General features: G+C 35.6%; 4 protein-coding genes and 1 long non-coding RNA gene across 11 annotated transcripts; 3 read left to right on the plus strand and 2 right to left on the minus strand.

Annotated features, from left to right (window-relative positions):
* Window positions 1-161: 161 nt before the first annotated feature.
* Window positions 162-3,127, minus strand: LOC125140239. Its single transcript, XR_007139514.1, has 3 exons — window positions 2,188-3,127; window positions 1,518-1,575; window positions 162-602 (listed from the first exon to the last, which is right to left on the minus strand). It is a non-coding gene; the product is annotated as an uncharacterized LOC125140239 (long non-coding RNA).
* A 324-nt stretch (window positions 3,128-3,451) lies between these two features.
* Window positions 3,452-6,896, minus strand: tmem176l.1 (transmembrane protein 176l.1). 2 transcript variants are annotated; one of them, XM_027157611.2, is made up of 7 exons: window positions 6,747-6,896; window positions 5,758-5,932; window positions 5,412-5,519; window positions 5,221-5,277; window positions 4,436-4,678; window positions 3,842-3,961; window positions 3,452-3,722 (listed from the first exon to the last, which is right to left on the minus strand). In XM_027157611.2, the coding sequence occupies exons 2-7, from the start codon at window positions 5,929-5,931 to the stop codon at window positions 3,657-3,659; spliced, it is 768 nt and encodes a 255-aa protein (XP_027013412.1). In that variant the 5' UTR covers window position 5,932; window positions 6,747-6,896; the 3' UTR covers window positions 3,452-3,656. The 2 variants fall into 2 exon arrangements, with proteins under 2 accessions (XP_027013412.1, XP_027013413.1); XM_027157612.2 differs by having other exon boundaries at window positions 5,758-5,934; window positions 6,750-6,856.
* A 1,418-nt stretch (window positions 6,897-8,314) lies between these two features.
* Window positions 8,315-10,636, plus strand: LOC113649713 (protein rapunzel-like). 5 transcript variants are annotated; one of them, XM_027157634.2, is made up of 3 exons: window positions 8,315-8,463; window positions 9,521-9,594; window positions 9,760-10,636. In XM_027157634.2, exon 3 carries the CDS (start codon window positions 9,782-9,784, stop codon window positions 10,463-10,465), a length of 684 nt encoding a protein of 227 aa, XP_027013435.2. In that variant the 5' UTR covers window positions 8,315-8,463; window positions 9,521-9,594; window positions 9,760-9,781; the 3' UTR covers window positions 10,466-10,636. The 5 variants fall into 5 exon arrangements, with proteins under 5 accessions (XP_027013435.2, XP_047664851.1, XP_027013433.2 ...); XM_047808895.1 differs by having other exon boundaries at window positions 9,521-9,589; window positions 9,779-10,636; XM_027157632.2 differs by having other exon boundaries at window positions 8,316-8,463; window positions 9,521-9,648.
* A 1,352-nt stretch (window positions 10,637-11,988) lies between these two features.
* LOC113649848 (protein rapunzel-like) lies at window positions 11,989-13,140 on the plus strand. Its single transcript, XM_027157856.2, has 2 exons — window positions 11,989-12,147; window positions 12,300-13,140. The coding sequence occupies exons 1-2, from the start codon at window positions 12,015-12,017 to the stop codon at window positions 13,001-13,003; spliced, it is 837 nt and encodes a 278-aa protein (XP_027013657.2). The 5' UTR covers window positions 11,989-12,014; the 3' UTR covers window positions 13,004-13,140.
* A 1,094-nt stretch (window positions 13,141-14,234) lies between these two features.
* LOC113649844 lies at window positions 14,235-16,402 on the plus strand. Of its 2 annotated transcripts, none has more exons than XM_027157848.2 (2): window positions 14,235-14,363; window positions 14,936-16,402. In XM_027157848.2, the coding sequence occupies exon 2, from the start codon at window positions 14,998-15,000 to the stop codon at window positions 16,153-16,155; it is 1,158 nt and encodes a 385-aa protein (XP_027013649.2). In that variant the 5' UTR covers window positions 14,235-14,363; window positions 14,936-14,997; the 3' UTR covers window positions 16,156-16,402. The 2 variants fall into 2 exon arrangements, with proteins under 2 accessions (XP_027013649.2, XP_027013651.2); XM_027157850.2 differs by having other exon boundaries at window positions 14,255-14,355.
* Window positions 16,403-16,570: the final 168 nt, after the last annotated feature.

The following is a 16,570-nucleotide window of genomic DNA, read 5'->3' on the forward strand; positions in this document are numbered from 1 at the left end:
GAAATCATGTTTTGGTCCGATACGATTTAAAACCTCATACACAGGAGTATACAATCTATATCTGTACTCCAAACACCATCTGTTTACATTGATAAATTATCCTCATGTCATGTTTGGTTAAACTACTGGTGGCAGTTTATTCTTACTGTCCAGCTTAGCAAAACTTGTTTCTATTTATCTACAAAATTACACGTTTATTATGTTTTTAGTTTTACGTTCAAACCATAATAACACTGGAGCAATAGCCAAGAACTTAAAATGACAAATTTTAATATGTTTTTGTATTATACAATACAGACTGTATATACACAAAATATACACGGTACAATATCAATAACTGAGTTTAGATGTCTTTATTTAATAAATTAATTATCTACAACTGATGATTATATAGCAGGTGTCACTTTACAGGTAAGGATATTTGCATTCTTTCTTAAGTCCTGAGAGGATGCTCGTCTCCACAGATCATGGAGCGCTCAGCGTAAAAGCAGTAAAGGAGAAGTAGATGTTTTTGGTTGTGCTCAGGGTGAAACACCCTTTTTTCTCTGTAATTATACACAGCAACAGCGGACAGTTGGGTTTCTATAAACGGCTCTGTGTCACTGCATGCAAAAAGAAAATAAGGTTATAAATACAATACCACAGAAATACATGTTGGGCATCATGGCTAAAAACAAAGCACGGATTAGAAAAAAGCAATCCTCAATTTTTTGGTTCATTTATAGTTACTGAAAATAGAAACTGTTGCTGAACTGTTGTAGGGATCAGACCAAAAGGAAGATAAAATAATTTAGTGTACTAACAGATTCTCTGTCGTAAAAAGTTTCCATAGTATTAAAAAGAACTTTTTGGATAGTCTGATTATAAAAATGTTTTAAAGAACATATTGGTACGAAGTCATGACTGTCTTTGCTCATGATGAATTTGTTCTACCTAGCAGTCAGGCAGCCAGCGGTTGGTGAACCTAATCTGATTCATTTACACTGACCACTGAAAAAGAGGAACATGCTTATGAGTTTCTTGTCCTTTTTTTTTTTTTTTAAAAAAGTCCCATCTATCCACCAGTATATCTGATTCTCTGTTTTTTATTTCCTCTTCTTGAGGAAAGGACCTGGGAACATCTTCCTGAAACTAAAGAAACAGGCAAATCTTGAACTATTTCATGACATTAATTAGTATTTTTTATTAGATTATTATAAATTCCTCATATTCCACATGCAGGATTATTCTCTAATGTGCCCTGTTGAGTTTCTCTAACCATTTCCTTCTAGACTCCAATCACTCTTGGAGGGTTCTAATATTCAGGACTCTTGCAAATGTCAGGAGATAAATCTACCCAGAAAGCAATGTAATCTTCTGCGGTTTCATTTTCAGAGTAATGATGTATGGAACTTTCCATTATACAGTAATAAATGCAACACAATTCTTACTGTTTCATTAAAACATAATGTCTTAAACTGGGAGCAATTTTACACCAGAATCAAGCTTTGAATTTGGTTCACTTTATGAAATCTTACCTCAAATACTAATACATGATGGATGAGGTTGGATGGACAAGAAATAAAATATGCAAACCTGAGAATTGAGACAATGAGAAAATAGAGATATCAAAGTTGGGAGATTTTCCAATCCTAAGATCAGAGATTTTGAGTTTTAAGGTATTTTTGTTACACACTTGAATTGCACTTAGCCAATCACACGAAGAGCACAGAATCATTGGGGATTTATCTGTGTTTGGCCTGAACATGTTACCCAGATGAATAGTTTAAGAGTTTTTTCTTTCCAATGTGGCTAGAATTACTTTTCCAGAAATACGATTTGGTCAGACAGCCCTGCATTGAGTCCGGCCCCATCAGGTGATCTCAGGAACGCAGAAAAACATCACGTGGCGTGGAAACATTTTCGCTCAGGATGCAGGGATACATTGTGTGGCCATTTATCCCCAAAATGTTACCCTGTCTACAGCTTAATTTCATCGCTTTAGAATTAATTTCATTTTAGTGTCCAAAAAAAGCATGTTTTTTTATAATGGAACACATGCAGGGCCACTAGGTCTGTGTAGTAACATGGACCTGATGTAGCCAGAATAAAGAGAAAATCTGTTCATAAAGAACCAAAGACATTCACAAACTATTGAATAATTACCATATAGAATATAATTAGGCAATAATTAAAGCTAAAACTGACCTTAAATGTGTGCATACAGTAGAGGGGGCGGGACATTGTTCCTCAAAGTGTGATGACATCATCCACACCAGTAAATTCTAATGGAAACCGTCAAATTTCTGTTTTTTTGGATCTCGTTAGACCGGTTTATCACCACACCCCTGATGTGAGCTGTGTTTAAAGAGACCCAGTGATTCACTCAGAAAATAATCCAACTAAAGTAGAGTGAGAGAGCAAACCCAACACAAACAATGGCATAAAAAAATACAGACATGTCTGTGGAATTGAGAGAAAAGTTTCTGTTTGCAAATTTTGTTTTGCTGGTTGATTCTCAGTATCAGACCACCTGAAACTAACAGCTGTAACAGAAACACTTCTATAAATCATTCACTATATCTGCTTTTAACTCTATATTGAGGTGCATGAATGATTTATATTTTTGTACATTATTTATTATTTTTAATTAACCTACTGTATATACGCACTGGTTTCACACCGTATAACTAGCCTAGGTTTAAGCCACTGAATTTAAAGATGATATGATCCTGCAACAACATTAAAAGAGCACACTGAACAAGCAAAAACATTGCATTAACACATATCCCAACATATATGCCTCTGGATTTGTGTTACATCTCTTCCAGTAAGAAAAAACTAAATTTAATTCCAGTTTTCTTGTTTAAATGTGCTGGTCTAGATGCTATTTGAAAACCCTGGCTTGGACTAACTAACTAACTAACTAACTAACTAACTAACTAACTAAATAAATAAATAAATAGATGTGTTAATCTGAATATTTTTAAACTGAACTGGGGTCAAGAAAATCACCTACTGTATCTACATAGCAAGCTACTTTGCTAACAAGCTTGAGCCAATCAGCCATAAATATTACAATGTAGTAAATATTTTTTCAACTTGTGTTTTATTTCTATTGATTAAAATGTAATTATTATTATTATTATTATTACTATTATTTAAATTTTTATTTTTAAATAGAACTTAAATCAGATTGAATGTTTTCTGTGTGTGTGTGTGTGTGTGTGTGTGTGTGTGTGTGTGTGTGTGTGTGTGTGTGTGTGTGTTGTTTTGAGCTCCACTTGGTCAGTGAACAGCCTGTGTTAGAGTACAGCCTTCATTTTCTGTGTATTTCTCTCTCAAAATGGCTACTGCTGAAGACTAGTAGAGTTGTATGAGCGACCCCTGGTGGTGGATGACTGTAAACACACACGGATCACACTGAGCGCTTGAAAATGTATAGATATAAATTTGACACAAAAACAAAATGTAGATTTTTAACGATTTATTTAATTTTTTTACATATATTTCTATTTTAGTAAACATGTGTATTGTGTTGATTGATATAAAAGGTGAAAAAAAACCCATCTGTAACGTAAATGAATACTTATTATAATAAGTGTGGAAATGTGTATTTAAATGACACGAGGAGGAGAGTAATTAAAGTCTAACTGTAATTAATGGTGTGGTGGTTTCTAACACACAGGATCTTGGTTTTCCTCCTTCATGAGATGCTTGCAAAGTTCTGGATCCTCAATGTCCTGAAATATTGAACACAGGTCAGCTTTAAGCACTCTGTTCTGCTGTCTGCAGTCCAGTCTCAGCCCTCAGGACTCATTATATCGACTAGTTTATTTTATTTCTTGAAAGACGGTTATACCTGTGCATCTGCTTGCTTCTTGCACAGCGCCTTTATGTTCAGAACACACCAGCTGATGGTGACACAGAAATGAAGAACAGCGAGGATGATCATCAGTATGTCCAGGAGAATGTAGAGATTCTGGGTGTAAAAATCAACTAGTTAAAGTTACACAGATGACTCAATCAGCTAGATAGTAATTCCAATTAGGACAACATTTATATTGAGTACTAAAATCGAATACAATCTGATGTAAAATTAGATCAGAAGTCACATGATTGTACATCTGTGGGAATTTATCCTGGCTAAAATGTTGTTCTTGGTCCTGGGGATTAAATTATATAGGACTTCTATATTGATTGTGAGCATAGAAATGACCTCATCACTCTACATGTAAATTACACATGACATTCAATATGAATCAAAAGTGAGATTAGCGAGACTTGTATTGCTCTCAGGTAAAGAGAATTTTTCATGGTATAAAGTTATAAAAACTGTAATTTACAAGTAGGTTGACTTTGTAGATATTTTTATCTACATACTAATTAATCACATCATATAACTCAAAATTAAACGCTACTTTCTTCTGAGCTCAACATCAGTGACAGTGATTACCTGAAAAATCAGCCAGTTTTCCTTACAAACTCTGTAGTCCTCTAGTTTTTTCTTAAATATTTCATCCAACATAGCTTTTTTCGTGGGAGATGGAGTTGTCCAGTAATACCGATAGCCCTCGTTACTAGCAGGATCTTCACATAGGGACCAGCGAGGTCTTGTAGCCAAATCCATTGAATATTTCACAATGAAGGTTATAGCTAATGCAGCGCTCGTTATGTTCATCAGCACCATCAGGGCAATCTGCAGGCACAGAGTGAGTAAGGAATAAAGGTTTTATTACACAGTGGATTATCCAGTAGTCTGATTCTGATTCATACTGGACCTGTTATTTATGATGTTAAGGATTAAAATGTGCTGTTACAGTAAAATAACCAGGAAAGTTACATGCTCTTTATTATTAAGTAACACTATGTATTTTCTTCAATAATATATTGGAATAAGCTCATTCACTCAAATTTATGGTTTGAGAGCGACTCATAGAGAAAACAAACAGCACTGTGGTGTTAGATTACTTGATTTTCGGTGAAACTGGACTTCTCTTATTCTGTTTGCTGTTGCATTGTGCTTGTTGAGCTATGTTCAAAAATTCAAAGTTTATATGTTGTATCCTAAATAGTGATGTACCAAGTCAATTTCTTATGTATGAAATGAATGAAACCGGTTTTATGATCATATGACAGTGAGCCATTTGAGAGTTGACTCGTATTGATGAGTCAAATGATCTGACTCACTGAGCAAATATACAGCAACTGAAAAGCTTTAAAAGAAAAGATTCAACTCACCAGACATGGGCTCGGAAACTTTTCTGATAGGATACACAATATTCCAATTACAATAACCTGAAAAAAAAATCATTTATTGACCACAATAATGCAGATTTTTTCAACACAATTTTTCATTATATATCAAAAATAAGAAGGTTACATTAAAGTGAATAAGACAATTACATTTCCACTAAAATAATGATTCTTACCACGCCTCCTAGCCAAAGGAGGTCAGAACCAAGGTATCCGGCATTGAAAAAGGCTACAAACAAAGACCCGATGCCCAGATTCATTATTCCAACCATGATCTGTGTAGTCTGGGGGAAGAGAGAAGGTGGTCATTGCACAGGCTCAGGCTCTTCTGACAAAACAGACCAATTTATTATAAAAACAATGTGTCACATAATTTTTATTCTAGTCCTAGTAGTGTTATATCCTTACTTATTATGGACAAAATGCATGAAAATATGATTACATGATAAAATGCTGTTTTGATTTATTAAATAAGTTCTCAATAAGAAAACCCCTAGAATAGAGACTGAATGCATAACAAACCGCCAGCAGTGTGAGAGCGCAGCTAAGCTGGTGCTTCAGTCTCTGAGATACAGAGCACACGGGGCTGTAGCACATGGTACCCAGGATCTGGCAGAAGAGCGGCCATTTACTTTTGGGGTTGGAGTGTACAGTGTACACTGTCACTCCCTCGGCCTGGCTGATCGTCAGGGACATCCTGAAGCACAACAAAACAGAAAAGTGATATTATTATTTGTATTCTAATTATAACTATTAGATGCGTCTTATTTAATGAATAGCTTAATAGCTTAATTAAGTAAAAAAAAAATCATAAACTACGTTAATATCATAGTTTGGTATTATTTTTAATACCGTGTTCAACACCTTAAATATTTTGGTGAATTGTCTAATATCACTAGGGAAAAAATGGGTTAATACCGTATGTGGTCACCAGGTGGCGCTTATAGTAACGAATTATTATACAGTTAATACCTTATATATCCACTAGATGGCACACGGCGTGTCAAATAATTATTGTGTAATACCGATTGTGACCGCTAGAATCAATAAAAATAAGAATACTTACTCGTGTTCAGTTTCGATTTCGTTTCGATTTTTTTTAATAAATATATTTTTTCTAATTTTCTTATGTGAAGGTATTGCGGTTAATTAGATGAAAAATAATATACATACAGCTTTTAGCTGCGCAGTAAAAAGAATCTACTTAGTTTATAAACATGTCGGCTACAGCTTTGTTGTATTTTCTTAGGCCTAAATAGGTCGGGTTTTTTTTTTTTATAATAATATCGTGACAGTGGTTCTGTTTAGTTATTTTCACGTTCAGTCAGTAAAAGCAGCTACATATAAAAACAATTTGTGTTAAAATGTCCCTGAGCCTGAAGAAAATAAAAACGTGGAAAACTGACCAAGGTTTAAACAGATCTAACGTGTCTGTAAATGTACAAAAAACATTTAATATCAGAAAATTCCTGTTTTTTAATAAATAAAAGATGTTTAGATGCCTGACCCACCTTTTTTCAGTAGACTTTCCGCTGCTACGTTTTAGTGCAGAGCTTCTGAGGCTTTAACAGAAGAAACATTTACTAATAACCACAAGAGGGCGCTCTACTTCTCTCACAGTATCGTATCAACTACACACCATCTCCCAATAATAATAATAATAATAATAATAATAATAATAACAACAACAACAACAATAATAATAATAATAATAATAATAATAATAATAATAATAATAATTAATAATAATAATAAATAGTGGTGGTATAATTAAATTTGATCAATCATTTCTGTTTAAACTGTTAATTTTTTAGTAGATATCCGCTGTACGTTTTAGTGCAGAGCTTCTGAGGCTTTAACAGAAGAAACGTTTACTAATAACCACAAGAGGCGCTCTACTTCTCTCACAGTATCGTATCAACTACACACCATCTCCTAATAATAATAATAATAATAATAATAATAATAATAATAATAATAATAATAATAATAATAATAATTATTATTATTATTATTATTACAATAATAAAACAATAACAACAATAATAACAACAACAACAACAACAACAATAATAGCTCTTTGTTTTATAAATCAGATTTTTTTTATTTAAACATTATTAAATTAACCTAAATTAACTGATAGCAATGGTATAATTAAAATTGATCAATCAATTCTATTTAAATTATTAATTGAAGCAAATATTAACCATCTTTACATTCCATAATATAAAATAATAGTTGTTTGTTCTATAGTTCAGATTTTTTGAGTTTTTGATTGTTTGAGGTATCTAATCCTTTATGTAATATTTTTATAATTTAGTGATTGAAGTGATTTCTCTGCATTACTCTTTTACACCGTACTGTTTATTAGCTTCGTAGACTAAATAAATAATTGAACTACAGAAATGTTCATTTATTGAAATTACTTTCACAATGTAGTACAATCACAATTACGATCACAGATAGACTGTTAGTGTCAATTATATACAGTATATGTAATTATTATTATTAGTTTCCTTTATTCTCATCGGAGCTTCAGGAATTTGTTTAAAAAGTAAGTGTAAGTCAATGAAATAAAAATAAAATAAAATGTCTTACTAGAGTGATTTCTATAGAACTGTATCACTAATTCTAACGTTACAACCTTTAACCAATGACTAGACTATAAAGTGCAGTCAGATTTGAGTAAGCAGATCATTATCTGAGACTTTATCATTATACCCGAATCGAAAAAAATACAATTTAGAAATGTCAATTCAGTCTTTCCTGTTTCTCTGGAAACTCTTTTTCGACGAGGCCGAAAAACTCTGATCCGTCATGTCATTAATACCACAGAGAAACTGCATAAAGTCCTGCATCCTAAACACACAAACTAATCACACTCTCAAGTGTTTCACCATTTCAGATGAAAATAAAGTCAGAGGTTTCCTCAGATGCAATTAAAGGGCTAATTAATAAATCTTATCTATCTCAGTCTTATCCAGAAACAAAGACAAGGCCTTTTACGTTAATGTGTGTATCAAAGTGTCTTTGTGCCTTTTTTTTCTGAAAAATATTAATCATCTTGGTCAAAAACGACTTTTTCATGGCATGAATTTTCCGCTAGCAGCTTTCACAGTGACACGATTCACCCCCCGTCATCTTGTTTAACACAGCGAGCGCTGCTCTGATACAAGTCCCGACCTCACCCTCGACACAGGACGAGAAACCCTACAGACATTAAACCAGGTACGACCCTTATGCTCTCTGACCTGCTTTCTTCTTTAAGTTCACTCCTGTAGTCAATCTTTTGTATTGTTGTTGTGCGTGTGATTGTGTTTGATTTGTTCACTATCTGTTGCACAATGAATTGCCCCATTGGGGGGCAAATAAAGATTTGAACTTGAACTTGAACTAGTCAGTATGCCTAGTGTGAAGTCTGATCGTGTTGTCAAATCCGGTTGATTTACAATTTGTTTGTTTTTCTTTTAACATGATGAGTTTATCCTGAAAGGCGTAGACATAGTCTCTATATTGGGCAGCTGCATACAGTAACTTTATGTAAAAATCCAATCTTTTTTAAAGATAAAGCAATGTGGTGAAAAATGCTATTGACGTGTTAATTGGTTGTAGTCTGTGATAAATAAACAAATGTTTACAAACTTTAAACAATTCACTGTTTCATGAAAATGGATCATATGTAAATATAATATTAAACTCTCGACTGTTTAAACCTAAGGACACAGATGCTTTCATCCTAAAGAGCTAAATGTGTCTAAAGTGAAATCTCATCTCACACACTACATTATCAATCCCTAGCCCTAATTCCATCTATTCTCTATCCTCAATTTCTATAGAATAAAACAATTTCTTAAAATAAATTCTATAATTTCCTAACATTAAATGTTTGCATTCACACATTTGCGGAGTCAAAAATTAAATAGCCTTACCAGAAAAAGAGGATTAAAGAGAACCAGTCAAGAAGGTTGAGGTAAAAATGTAAATATAATAGCAATAATCCAAAATGTAATCAGTGTAAAAAATTAGTAAGGAGCAATCAAAATTAATCAAAGAACAATCTCAATAAAATCAATGTTACGTCCAAAATAATGGCAAAATAACCATTTACAATAAAATCACAAAGTAGTTTAGCTAAATAAATTTATTTGTAAATTGGTAGACTTTACATCTAACTTAGATCTGTCTGCATTAGTGTGAAAGCATATAAACACAGGAAGTTAACTTTTTAACCACTTTGTGGTTTTACTTCCTCCGCACCTTCACTGACACTATTTTCCCATTTCAGTTTTTGAAGAACCGTTCTTCTGCATCAGTTCTCAGGCTTCACCTGCTTCCTTTCTGCTGAATTCCTCCAGTAAGGTGCCACATAGCTTCAATGCATTATTTAACTTCAGCTTTGGAAATAACACTAACGTAGGTGAACCTCAATAAGAGTCTAATGCGGGATCTAAGTTTTACTAGAAACAAAGTGTTCTGAATAGAGGTAAATTTTACTTTGTAAGTATTTCTTCTTCTCCCCATCAGACCGATAACTCTGTTTTAGGCCATGGATGACGTCGAGATCACAGAGGACAGAGACAAACTGAAGCGAGGCCTGGTGAAGGCACTGCAGTGTGTAGCCACCATCTCGTCTGCAGCCACTGTGGTGAACCCCATCTTCGGTGTGGTAGGCTCGCTGATTCGCGTCATCCTCCACCACGTGGATGACGAGGAGATTCAGACCCTTCGACGTGAGTTTGTCAGCGTGAACCGATCACTGGATGAGGTTTCGAGGCAAAACCAAAGCACACTGCTCCAGATCAGGAAGGAGACGCTGGACGGGCAATACAGCCAAGTAGAGAACAACCTACGCAACCAGTTCCGTAAGTTCATGGAGGTGGTGAAAGCACGACCCGAGCACGTGAAGAGCAAGAGCAAAGATTTTGAGGAAAGCTTTGCCAACGACTTGGGTGACCAGAACCTGCACACACTCTACGATGGTGTAATGGGCAAGTCCAAGCTGTTCAGCCGGCCCATCCTTGAAGTCTACATGACTTACTCTAAAGGAGAGAAGAGAGTGATGGAGCGCCTGTGTACACACATCACCTACCTGTTCTGCATCGGCCTCATCCCTCTGATGGGTTACGCCACGATCATCGGTGATGACGAAGAGGGCCTGAGAGAGGAATGGGCTGCGAAGATGGAGGAAGTTCAAGAGAAGATGCAGGCGGTGCTTAGGAAGTGCAAGTGATTCCTTTCACCTCATTCACTGAACATTATTTTATTAATCAAGGGACAAAATTGTATAATGGCACAAAATTTGTCTACAAAACATCTCAAAATGTAAAGATTCTAAAAACAACAATTTTCCTTTGTTTTGTAAATTACTCAGATATAAAATAAACTGTGTTTTAACATTTAAGGGAAAATGTCATTTTCTTGCTCTGTTCTGGCTGAATAGTTTGGTGTGGTGGGTCTACAAAGTGGCAAAATTTCTTTCAACGTAGCATTTAAGAGACGTAATGTGCTTGAAGGATTTTTCTTCACCAAGGTCTGGAATATAGTCATTTCGAAATTCCATTTCAATTAATTTCCTGTTTCTTTGGAAAATCTTTTTTGAACAAGCCAAACATCTGGGCCAACATGGTCATTAATACCATAAACCTTTAATAAGTCTATATAACTGCATCATAAACCCTAAAACAACATAACCCTAAAACATAAAAACACATCATAACATCATAAACGCATCATTTCAGAATTACGCTGAAATACTTTACACAAATTTAATTGTGGTAATTTGATCGGTTGCCACCTGTGCAATAAGTCCAGTCGTAAAATTTCCTGACTAATAAATATTCCATGGTCAACTGATAGTGGTATTGATTTGTCAGGTGAGGGGGGAGCATGGTTTGGTGTGGGGTTGTTTATCAGGATTTGGGCTGGGCCCTTAGTTTCTGTGAAAGGAATTCTCAATGTTTCAGCATACCAAGGCTCTGTCACTTACTCACTCATTTTCTACCGCTTATCCGAACTTCTCGGGTCACGGGGAGCCTGTGCCTATCTCAGGCGTCATCAGGCATCGAGTCAGGATACACCCTGGACGGAGTGCCAACCCATCCCAGGGCACACACACACACTCATTCACTCACGCATTCACACACTACGGACAAATTTCCAGAAATGCCAATCAACCTACCATGCATGTCTTGGGACCGAGGGAGGAAACCGGAGTACCCGGAGGAAACCCACAAGGCATTGGGAGAACATGCAAGGTGTAGGCGGGAATCGAACCCCGACCTTAGCGGTGTAGTTTAGGGATGGACCCTTCCTGTTTCAACATGACTGCACACCAGTGCACAAAGTAAGGTCCATATAGACCAAGGTCAACTGCATAGAACACCTTTGGGATGATTTAGAGTGGAGTCTGCAAGCCAGGGATCTCTCAAGTTCTTCTACTCTAGTCTTGGCAACACAGTTCTTTAAGGACGTCACTTTGTGCCCAGTAGAATTGTCATGCTCGAATGGGTTTGGCCGAGTCCTGTAAGAGTAAATAGAACAGATACAGGTTAGTGAGTAAATTAAATGTTTAAAAGAACAAAAATTAACATTATGTTCAGAATATTATTCAAATTATGATGTTCCCTGTTCACATTTAATCAGTAAATCTTTTATCGAAAGCACAGACATGTCGATATTGATGACAGTGTTGGACTTTGGCTGTGTTGGACTTTAGCTGAAGACAAAAGTCACAAAATTGCATCCCTAATAAAAAAGAGAACAATGAGCATTTCTCAGGTATGAGTCATTCTCTTACCCTGCATATATATAAAACGCAGTGGTCAAGAAGATTATTCATGGTCCTCTCTCCTGAGCTTGATAAAGTACACAGCAGCACCATTAAGAAAGGAACAGGTACAATCATCATGGCAGGTAAGATACCAATCTTTTCCTTTTTCTCCTGCCTCATGTCATTTTGGACTGAAGTTGCTGTTTGCGGTGTTTTTTTTTTTTTTTTGGGTTGGTTACATTTTGAGCCTCTTTAAAACATTTCTTTAATACATTTGTCCTTCTTTGATTTTCAGCCACTAGCGACTCCTCTACATCAATGCCAGAAACGGAGATTCAAATCAGACAATATGCTGCCAAATTCTTGGGTTGCCTGGAGAAAGGGATCGTCATCACCTCTGCCTTTTTCCCTCTGATTGGCATTGTCTCGCCATTGATTGGTACTATGAAGAAAAAACTGGTAGAAGATAACAATATCAAGTTGCTGGAGAAGGAGTTCCAGCAGATTTATGACAAGTTGGAGTGCATCTCTCAGCAGACTGAGCAGATGCTGGACCAGATCCAACTTTCAGAGATCCAGATAAACTATGGTCAGCACGAAAACAGCATCAAGTACCAGTACCAAGCTTTGAAGAACATGATGGATTGCATTTGGAAAAACCCTGAAAACAGTGATCAGTATATAGAAGATTTTAAGAACATATATGTAAATCAAAATGGCATAGGCAATTTGAAAGTGTACTATGACGGCATCATGGAACACCATGGTCCTTTTGGGCAGCCACTACTGAAATGTTATCAAAAGAACTGCAAGAGGAACAAGAAGATTATGGAGGCTAGATGTGCTCATCTGAACTACCTCTTCTACATCGGCCTTATTGCACAGATAGCCTACGCGGAAGTCATTGGAGATGATCAGGAGGTCGCGAAAGAATGGGGCCAAAAGTTCATCGATATTCAGACCAAGATGCAAGAAGCCCTGGACGAGTGTAACGAGTAGAAGTGATGACAATTTCTCCTTTTGTATTGTTTCTGTGCCTTGTTATTTGAACAGCACCTAAACCTTCACAATTTAATTATTGTGATCAGTGTAATTGATTAATTTTAAAATAAAATAAATTTCCTTTATCAACAAAATAATTGAGTCTGGTTTTATTGACAACAAACTTGTATCATTTTTATCACAATTAACAGACCTTAAAATATTTAAAATCATATAACTTTAGATTAATTCATATTATTAATATAGTGACTGTAAAAGCCTCAGGTTCTCCAATCTGTTCAGGTAAAAACTCCACAATATGCAAATTAGCGTGTTTTGCAGCAGTAGAATAGTGACATCTTTACAAAGAATAACATTAGCATGTAAAGCCTGGAAATTCTTGCAGAGATTTATATCCAAAAACACTTTGTACATTGTACATTTCTATCAAGATCGCTTTCATTTTTGCAAAGGCATGCAAACCAAAGTCCATGTTTTACTTTGCGTTCAAAAATATTACATGTATTATAACTTTATTAAAGCACAAAATACTATTCTCTGCATTCTGAACCAATCCAGTCAGTGGCCCATTATTGAGGACTGTAACAAGCCTGTGCATATTTTACCTCCTGTTTGTGCATCTGTTTGTAGACGAGTAATATCTCACAAATTTACTATGCTGCGTAACCCAGTTGAATCAACAATTGTGGGTTATAAAGCTTAGACATCTATTTACATTGAAGTTAAATATTAATGAATTTGTGATACGTTTAATATAAAGTAGTGATGAGGCAGCTGTACTACTATCAAACCTGCTGTTGAAAGAAAAAGTTTGGTCTAAAAATTAAGCACATTTACAAAAGTCAGAATCGAGAAATTTGTGAATCCCATCCCAGTTGATTTATTCTTTACATTTTTATTTTTTTTTTGCAATCTCTCAATTAATGTTTCTCTCAGGATTCAACAAACACAGGATTGACTGACAATAAAACGATTATCCGGCTTATCTGGATTGTAGGCAGTTCTTCCAAAATTCTATTTAACACAACAGTATTAAGATTTACTGCATTATAACGATGTATCCACATCCTTGTTTTCTGGAAGACCACAATCATGCAACAGATAGATAAAAACAATTCCTGGGAAAAAGCCTCTCTGTTATACAGTCAGTGGCTTTAATCCCAAACCGTTTCACAAAGCAGAGTAGAAGACTATAAACATGTTTGCCATCACGTCCCCTCCCTCCCTACATGCAGGACATGCAGGCCATCCAAAGTGTATAAATGCACATGGAGCCTCAGTGGCTGCAGCTCTTCAGCACAGCTTGGCTTCACTGGACCACCGAAGCGGACACCTCTTTACATTACTCTGTATGACTGTAAGCCTTGTTTCTGCTGCTTTTTATTTACTTCTTCTATTGATTTTAAGACATTAAATAGAAAGTTCAACAAAGAGTGCCATCAAAAAGAGATATTTGTAAATGTCAATTTGGTAATCTCTGGTTTATAATAGATATAATAAGAAAAGGTCGCAGATCACCGGAACTTGAATTAAGTAACTATTGACCTAACAATTTGTCTATAATGTCAGTAAAGTTTTAATATTTGTGACCTTCATAATATGCTATATATATATTATATGCTTCATAATATGCTAGCATAATATATAGCTGCATTGATTCTGGAGATTATTTTGATATCACTTTCCTGAGTAAGGTTTTAAAATGACATTTCTTATTGAGTTACAAACAGATTAACAGATTAGGACAGAAGGCTTATGGAGAACAGGGAAAAGATTAAAAAGGGGGTAGAGATTAAGTTCATACTTGTTCTGCTAGCTTTTAAATTTTTAATAATATTTTTTTAAAATAAATGTCACATTTACATAATGCTTCATTGATTCTGGAATTCCTGAGAAATTTTTTTAATGACATTTCTTATTGTGTTACAGAAAGAACATTTGCCTCCGTTACAGATTAAGACAGAATCCTCTTTCATCACCTGACGTTCAATATGAGTTTTGTGCCAGAATGGATTATGGAGAACAGCAAGAGAGAGATCCTAGGCCAAGGCTGTGAGATCCTTGCAGCCACAGTAGGCCAGTTCAATCCCATCCTGGAGGCAGTATTTAAGTTCTCCGCTATGCTCTTTAGCAACCCAGAGAGCAAAGAGGCTAAGTATCTTGCCGAGCAGTTTGTGAAGGTCAACCAGAAGCTGGAAAACATCCAGGGTGATATTCAAAAAACAGAGCTGGCAATAAAGCAATCACTTATGAACATCCAGTACTTCAACCTCCAAGCAAACATAAATAGTCAGTATGAATATTTTAAACATATTTTCACACCCAAATCTAATAAGAAGTTGAAGCGAGATGAGTTCCTCAAGTTCTTTGAGAAATTTGAGGGAGAAAAGAACCTTGAATGCTTATATAATGCTATCATGATAGAGAACACCTCTGGACAGACAATGCTGGACATTATAGTGGAAACTGAGCAGCGGAGCAGGAGGGCAGTGGAGGAATTCTGTGCTAGCCTGAAGAAGCTGTTTGGGGTTGGGATCATCTCACTGATGGGCTACGCTGCACTAAAGGAAGATACTGTGGATGACAAAATGGGGAAGAAATGGCTTGCCCGCATGGAGGATGTGGAGAAGCGCATGAAGGCAGCAGTGGATGAGTGTGTGAACAACTTTGCTGAGCAAGCCAAGTCTGATATAGATAAGATGCTCAAGGGGAAGCAGAGCAGTGTCGACCCTGAGTTTACTAAATTCCTACTGGAGGCTCTTGTGGAGAAGTATTACTGGGTCTCCTGGTCAGTCCGGGTGTTTAACGCTGATGATAGCAAACTTGTGAAGTTTCTGTTTGGGAAGAAGCACCATATAAATGGTGGAGTTGACAATTATTTTGAAAATTTGAGTGGTAATAAAATAAGGGTGGTGGTGTCTTTCACTGCAGACCCTAAACCACTCGACAAGAACCAGATAAAGGATCAAATAGAGAAAGAGAAAGGTGGTGTGGAGTCTGTGGCTGAGTCACTGAGCCATAGTTTTCCCAACTGCCTTGTCCATGCCATCAATCGCTGTACGAAAGTGAAGGAAGCCAATAATTTTCAGCCTGAGCACCTTTATTATATTCATCACAAACAAGCACACATCTGTATTCACTCTGAATAATGGAAATTAGATCAAACTAAACATATTGATGTCCAATCAGAATCTAAACTCTCCAGGGTTCTATTAATTAATGAGTTCTACAATTTTTATGATAATAAAGATTTGATTATTTACAAATGTATGATTGTTATTAGTAATGATGATGTTATGGCACTTAATTAATGAAACAAGACCGATTAAGACTGAGGGTCAAAGCACTAAGGCTTGAGATGATCACTTTTAATAAAGGCTTGTAAAAAGGAAAAAGGGCTTTGTGTCGTTCGCATATTTTTTTCCCCCTGTTATATCCATGATAAAATTTGATTTTTAAAAATAAATACACATTAAATCAGAGCATAATTTTAGTACAGTTTCATGCATCACTTTATGCATTTATTATGTGATACTCTTCCACTTAGCCTGAAACTTTTGTGCA

The sequence above is a fragment of the Tachysurus fulvidraco genome, chromosome 25, assembly GCF_022655615.1.
Source record: "Tachysurus fulvidraco isolate hzauxx_2018 chromosome 25, HZAU_PFXX_2.0, whole genome shotgun sequence".
Lineage (NCBI taxonomy): Eukaryota > Metazoa > Chordata > Actinopteri > Siluriformes > Bagridae > Tachysurus > Tachysurus fulvidraco.

Bases quoted from the DNA above. Each gene is read 5' to 3' on its own strand.
- tmem176l.1 (XM_027157611.2), bottom strand. From the start codon at position 5,931: ATGTCCCTGACGATCAGCCAGGCCGAGGGAGTGACAGTGTACACTGTA. The intron at 5,278-5,411 runs GTAAGAATCATT...TTTTTTTTTCAG, and splicing joins TCCTTTGGCTAGGAGGCGTG to GTTATTGTAATTGGAATATT. The intron at 4,679-5,220 runs GTGAGTTGAATC...CTGTGCCTGCAG, and splicing joins AGTTTCCGAGCCCATGTCTG to ATTGCCCTGATGGTGCTGAT.
- LOC113649713 (XM_027157634.2), top strand. From the start codon at position 9,782: ATGGATGACGTCGAGATCACAGAGGACAGAGACAAACTGAAGCGAGGC.
- LOC113649848 (XM_027157856.2), top strand. From the start codon at position 12,015: ATGAGTCATTCTCTTACCCTGCATATATATAAAACGCAGTGGTCAAGA. The intron at 12,148-12,299 runs GTAAGATACCAA...TTTGATTTTCAG, and splicing joins AGGTACAATCATCATGGCAG to CCACTAGCGACTCCTCTACA.
- LOC113649844 (XM_027157848.2), top strand. From the start codon at position 14,998: ATGAGTTTTGTGCCAGAATGGATTATGGAGAACAGCAAGAGAGAGATC.